The 6,509-nt window shown below is 52.3% G+C and overlaps 1 protein-coding gene across 1 annotated transcript in view; it reads left to right on the top strand.

The window, feature by feature from the left end:
* The first annotated feature begins 6,161 nt into the window (after positions 1-6,161).
* Positions 6,162-6,509, top strand: part of LRRC47 (leucine rich repeat containing 47) — an 11,144-nt gene continuing 10,796 nt past the window's right edge. The window contains exon 1 of the mRNA XM_008068741.1: positions 6,162-6,339. Within this exon, the coding sequence (XP_008066932.1) occupies positions 6,162-6,339 (178 nt within the window). The remainder of the gene's footprint in view (positions 6,340-6,509) is intronic.

Genomic DNA, 6,509 nt, shown 5'->3' with positions numbered 1-6,509 from the left:
CTCACCAAGTTGCCCAGGCGGATCTCGAACCCGCGGGCTCAGGCAATCCACTCACCTCAGCTTCGCAAAGAGTGGGATTATAGGCTGAGCCACCAAGCCCGGCTTAATTTTTTTATTTTTTATTTTTCTATAAAGACAAGGTCTTGCTATGTTGTCTAGGCTAGTCTCAAACTTCTATGCTCAAGCAATCCTCCTGCCTCAGCCTCCCAAAGTGCTGGGGCTACAGGCATGAGTCACTGTGCCCAGCCAGTCATACATTTTTTAATAAAACAAGAATATTCTATCTTTTTTTATTTATTTATTTTTCTATTTATTTATTTTTTTTTGAGTTGGAGTCTCACTCTGTCGCCCAGACTGGAGTGCAGTGGCCGCTGTCGGCCACCGCAGCCTCGACCTGCAGGCTCCGGCGATCCTTCCACTTCAGCCTTCCAAGTAGCTGGAACTACAGGCGCGCGCTACCACGCCCGGCTGATTTTTGATTTATTGTAGAGATGAGGTCTCGCCAAGGTGCCCAGACGGGTCTCGAACCCGTGGGCTCAGGCAATCCACTCACCTCAGCCTCCCAAAGGCACAGGCCAGCTATTCTATCTTTTTAAAAGAATAATCTCAAAAGACAAAGTGTATCAATGGGTCATCTCTGAGTCACAGTGCATTTTTGTGAAAATTGCAATCGCTGCCCAAAATGCCCTTTTTACACTAGTAGGGACAACGATTCAAAGGAGAGACTTTAAACAATGTTTTGGGATTTGCGGCTGGATGGCCATCATTCTGCCTGATAATGGGCTGTGGGTTTGAGGTTTGTCTCACAGGAACCATTTCCAGCATGTCCTGGTCTTTGTGTTGCTAGGAGCCCTGGAGATTCCCCTGTAGAGCCACTGAGTCCTTTTCAAAGCCACTGTGTTCCTTTTTCACTTGGTGGAAGAGCCCTTGCCGGAGAGAGAGAATTGTTCTGGCAACAAGTTGTGCCCTCTGTTGACTGGCACTTTGTTCTCAAGAGGATCAGGACTTCGGAACGCTTTCTGAACCACTGCGTGTCAATTTGTTAGATTAGCAATGCTGATTCAGCGCATGGCTTACACTTCCAGAATTTAAAAAAAAACAAAGCCGGGCTCGGTGGCTCAGCCTGTGATCCCAGCGCTTTGGGAGGCTGAGGTGAGTAGATTGCCTGAGCCTGCGGGTTCAAGACAAACAAAAACAAACCAAAAACAAAATAGCCCTGCAACAAAATAACAAAATAATCACTGGCACCCATCAAGGCACTTTCCATACGCCTGCTCCTGAGTTGGATATGTCTTTCTTCACCGTCACAGTGAGGTTGCTGCAGCACCAAGTATCACAGTCTACATTCTAGTGTGCTGAGCCACAACAAAAGCAGGTGGAGATAAAGGGCTTTCTCCCCACATGCTTCTCTCTTCTCGGGGAGGAAACATTTTCCAGGTGGCCCCCGGCAGACATCAGACGTCCATTTTTATCACATTCACCATGTCAATGTCACAGACAGTCTTTCCTTCAAACAATCCTTGGCAAAGAGGATTGCTGTGACCCAGTCTGAGCCTTTCCTTGGGGCAAATGCCACCTAATCAAAGCCTCCTGGGGGCAAGGAGAGGGATGAACGGGCGGACTTCAGGCAGTGTACAGAGGCTGGGCCCTCTGTCAGGAAGTAGTGGGGTTGGGGGGGTGGTCCACAGCCAGACCTGCTGGGCATAGAGGAAGGGAAAGGGAGGCTTCTCCTGCATGTGAGCGTTCCCACAGAGCTGTTCGGGGAAGTGATGACGACAGGTTGGGACAGGTAGAGCCCAGTCTCAGGTGAAGCAGGGGGGCTCCTGATTCGGGGAGCAGCTGGCGGTGTGACTTGACCTAAATACCGGAGTAGATGTGACACAGATGTGACCCGTGCCACAGGCAAGCAGAAGCTGAGGGGCTTCCGTCTGCCCACCAGAATTGAAATTGAGGCTGCCAATCAGCTGCTGTTGGGATGGGGATTATTCTGGGTTATCCTAGGGGACCCAATGTACTTACGAGGCTCCGTGAAGGTGGGAGAGGGAGGCAAGGAAAGGAACCAGCTGTGGGACAGAGTGAAAAGGACACAGCCTGAAGGTGGTAGCTTTGCAAATGGAGGAGGGGGCAGTGAGCCAGGGGAGGGGCCGGGAGCAGGGGATGGACCTTGAGCCAGGGAAGGCCTTCCCTCTGTCGCTGCACACAGCTAGTGCCCGACAGGCACGGCCTGACAGCCAGGGCCCCAACCACATGTTGCGCAGACCCACGACGCACCTGCTGCCAGGAGCCAGCATCCAACTGACACACAAGGGACTGACAGCAGACCTCGAGGTGTGGCAGCCACAGGGCATTCCCAGTTGTTAGCCAACACCAGCACAGCAAAAGCTGACCCCTACAGTGGTGCAAAGTCAGCTGGGAGTAATTGGTTGGACTCCAGAAAAGCTGATTGCTTCCTAATCCCTAAATCCACACAAGGCTCTGGTGCTTGGACACTGTCAGGGAGACTGAGGTCTCCCCCGCCTTGCAAGGAAATTAGCTCAGTCTTGCTGTTCTGAATACCGTGTCAACGTTTGTAGTCTTCATAGACTTACCATGCAGGAATGTCCCAGATAATATAAGTCTGACATATTTGGGGTTTTTTTTGGCTGTTTTGTTTTTTGAGTTGGGGTCTCGCTTTGTCATCCAGGCTACAGTACAATGGCACCATCATGGCTCAGTACAGCCTCAGCCTCCTGGGCTCACATGATCCTTCCACCTCATTCCCTCAAGTAGCTGGGACTATAGGCATGTGCCCCCATATCCGGCTAATTTTTTTTTTTTTTTGTAGAGATGAGTTCTTGCTATATTGCCTAGGCTGGCCTCAAACTCCTTGCACTCCCAAATGCTGGGATTACAGCTGTGAGCCACTGCACCCAGCCTGGCATTTATTTTCAATGTGGCGATCTATTTTAATGTGTCCAGTCTCCTGCTGGACAGTTGGGCTGTTTCCTGTTTGGACTACTATAAAACTACTAATATTTTTTGGGGGGGCAGCACAGTGAATTTTAGTGTCTTCTGTTTAGAGGAGGCAAGGTCACGCTACTCACTTTTGAAGACACCCCAAAGGTTGTCCAGCACTTTGGCGCAGAAAGGATTTGATCCAATCTCAAGCAGGCTTAAGGTCCAGAAAGGCACGGCGGGGTGAACAGAGAAGTGGTTTGGCAGACTGGTGTGGGCATGAGTTCTTGCTGACTGCAGCAGTTGGTCCTGACTGGACACTAGGGTGGCCGAGGGTGGCCTGAGCCTCAGGCTGGGTACACACTGCCATGGTGGCCCCCACCCGCCTGGTGCTCCAGCTCACAGCAGCAGACCTACAACTGGATCTGTCTCTGGGCTGCACCACGGAGTCACTGGCGTGGACGATGTGTTTGCTGATGTGGATGCTGAAGTCTCCTCACGTGGCCCCTGGGGTGGCCTCAGCCGATTTGGTCTGTCTCATTATGGCCCTCGAGGTGCAGATCACACCATACCTTCCCAGACCATGGCCACCGCAGCCAGAGCTCAGGTAGCTGATGAGGACTGGGTGGAGGGGCTCCCCGCAGGTCCTAGTGGCATCCAGGATGCTCTGCCACCTTCAGCATCTCCATTTCCACCAGCTCCAAGCCCCGCCTCTCAACCCCTGCACCACAGTCCCAACTTGCTTCACCCCTGCAGGGTATTGTCCAGACAGGAACTCTTCCCCCTCCCTTGAGGGGCAGTCTCCAGCCAAGGCTGGTCTCAGAGGGTATGCAAATTCCCAGTAATGAGTCACAGGATGCAGGTGACCAAGCACAGCTGAAAGCCATGTAGTTAGTACTTTTTTTTTTTTTTTTGAGTTGGAGTCTCACTGTCACCCAGACTGGAGTGCCGTGGCACGCTCCCAGCCACCGCAGCCTCGACCTGCTGGGCTCCAGCGATCCTTCCGCCTCAGCCTTCCAAGTAGCTGGAACTACAGGCACGTTCCACCATGCCCGGCTAATTTTCTGATTTATTGTAGAGATGAGGTCTCGCTGTCCAGGCAGGTCTCGAACCCACGGGCTCAGGCAATTCACTCACCTCGGCCTCCCAAAGCGTGGGACTATAGGCTGAGCCACCGAGCCGGCTGTAGTTAATACTCTTAACGTAATTGTAAACACCGGATACGAATCTGACTAATTAACTTGCTTGCCTGGAAAACCCGGCATGGATTTCTCACTGCCCTGTTGTCATCAGTGCCTCCCGCAAGTTAGAATAAACCAAAGTCTTTACCTCAGACCTCCTAACATTAGGCACAAGCCCTTTTATATTTGGGGATTACTGTGTGACACCGTGACAGTGCTGCTCCTGAGGCCTGGAAGGTCCTTGAGCTGAGGCGCAGGGACAGGCATGAAGGTGCTGAAGACCAACCTAGAAAATATTATTTTTTTTTGAGTTGGAGTCTCACTCTGTTGCCCAGGCTGGAGTGCAGTGGCGTGTGCATGGCCACCGCAGCCTTGACCTGTTAGGCTCAGTTGATCCTTCCACCTCAGCCTTCCAAGTAGCTGGAACCACAGATGCGTGCCACCCACACCCGGCTAATTTTTTGACTTTTCGTAGAGACGTCTTGAACCCACGGGCTCAGGCAATCCTCTTGCCTCGACCTCCCAAAGTGCTGGGATTACAGGCTTGAGCCACCACACCCGGCCAGAAATGCTCTAAAATTATTATTATTGTTATTTGTGAGTTGGAATCTCACTCCGTCATCCAGTTTGGAGTGCAGTGGCATGCTCATGGCCCCTGCAGCCTCAACCTGCTGGGCTCAGGTGATCCTTCTGCCTCAGCCTTCCAAGTAGCTGAAACTACAGGCACGTGCCACCACACCAGGCTAATTTTTTGGTTTATTGTAGAGATGAGGTCTCACCAAGCTGCCCAGACTGGTCTCCAGTCCGTGGGCTCAGGCAGTTCTCTCACCTCGGCCTCCCTAAGTGCTGGGATTGTAAGTGTGAACCACCATGTCCAGCTAGAATATTCTTTTTTTTTTTGGCCCCACAGAATATTCTTGACTGTCAAGATGACATGTAATCACAGGTGCTGCTGGACCCTTCCCCCAAAACCTACTACAAGCCAGAAGAAACATGGGTCCCAGCAACTGAAAGCCACCAATGTCATAGATTGTGTGTATGATCCACCATGACATCCCAGGGAGGTGAAAGTACTTTTGCCTGGGCACAGGGCACAGGGCAGGCCACAGTAGGCTCAGAAAGGACACTGTGAGCCGGGCTTGGTGGCTCAGCCTGTAATCCCGCGCCTTTGTGAGGCTGAGGTGAGTGGATTGCCTGAGCCCGCGGGTTGGAGACCTGCCTGAGCAACTTGGTGAGACCTCATCTCTATAATAAATAAAACAAAAATTAGCTGGGTGTGGTAGCACGTGCCTGTAGTTCCAACTACTTGGAAGGCTGAGGCGGAAGGATCGCCAGAGCCCAGCAGGTCGAGGCTGCGGTGGCCGGGAGCGGCCACTGCACTCCAGTCTGGGCGACAGAGTGAGACTCCAACTCAAAAAAAAAAAAAAAAGAAAGGACATTGTGTTATGGTCTCAGTAACACTCAGCTGTTCCCCTTGACATCAGTAAATCAAAGGAGCAGGGCTGAGTTCAAATGCAGGGAACAGAGCCAGACTCGAGGTCTTTCTAAAACGGTTCTGCTCACCCCCCAGGCTTTTACAGTCCACTTTTTAGTCCAGAGTTGTAGGTACCTATACATTAGCCACGTGACCACAAGAGCATGGTATAGAACTTAAGTTACAGTTGCATTTTACATGTAGTGGCATTTAGAGTAAAGAAAGTACACAGGCCTAAGACATCATGCATTGCAAAAGTTATGCAAATCACAAGACTTAAGATTACATTAACATTATATGGTTCAAAGAAAGGAAGTAAATAGGGGTTTACACCCCAAGAGTAGTCTACGGTGAAGTCAGGGATCCCCTGAAGCTACGTACTGGGAGTGCAAGGTAGAGAAGAGGATTCTCAGTAATTTCAGGAATGTGCAGGGGCGCTCGAATTCCCGCCACGCCTTCTCTATGGGCTGTGGCAACTTGGAGGGGCATTAATGATGGGTCCCTGTATCAACTGGGGAAGGCTCCACTGTCATCTGCATCCTCCTGGGACGCTCACTGTTCGCCTTTCACCGATGGAACCGGTGGCCACAGTGGCCGATAGTGACCAGGACAAAAGCCCATCTTTTCCGAATAGGTCGGGCGTAGAAGGGTCAGGATTCCGGTGGCGATCAAGGGGGTCCAACCGCAGTCTGCAAGACGCGGCCCGCGAGCTGCAGCGCAGGGGCGGGCCTCCCGGGCGCACACTGCACGGTACTTAGACACGGGGCGCGTGCACGTCTCCGGACCCCAGCTGGGAGCCGGTCCCGGCGGACGCAGCTGAGCATCGGCGCTCGCTCCTGGGCCCGCCCGGGAGCGCCTCTGGGTCACCTTCCCAGCCCCGCGCCTGCGGGAGGAGCACCGCTTCTCCGTGGCACGAGCCG

This window comes from Carlito syrichta, unplaced genomic scaffold (genome assembly GCF_000164805.1).
Source record: "Carlito syrichta isolate Samal-C Ts95f unplaced genomic scaffold, Tarsius_syrichta-2.0.1 Scaffold311497, whole genome shotgun sequence".
In the NCBI taxonomy this organism is placed as follows: Eukaryota; Metazoa; Chordata; class Mammalia; order Primates; family Tarsiidae; genus Carlito; species Carlito syrichta.
This window is presented reverse-complemented; position numbering and strand designations above follow the sequence as displayed.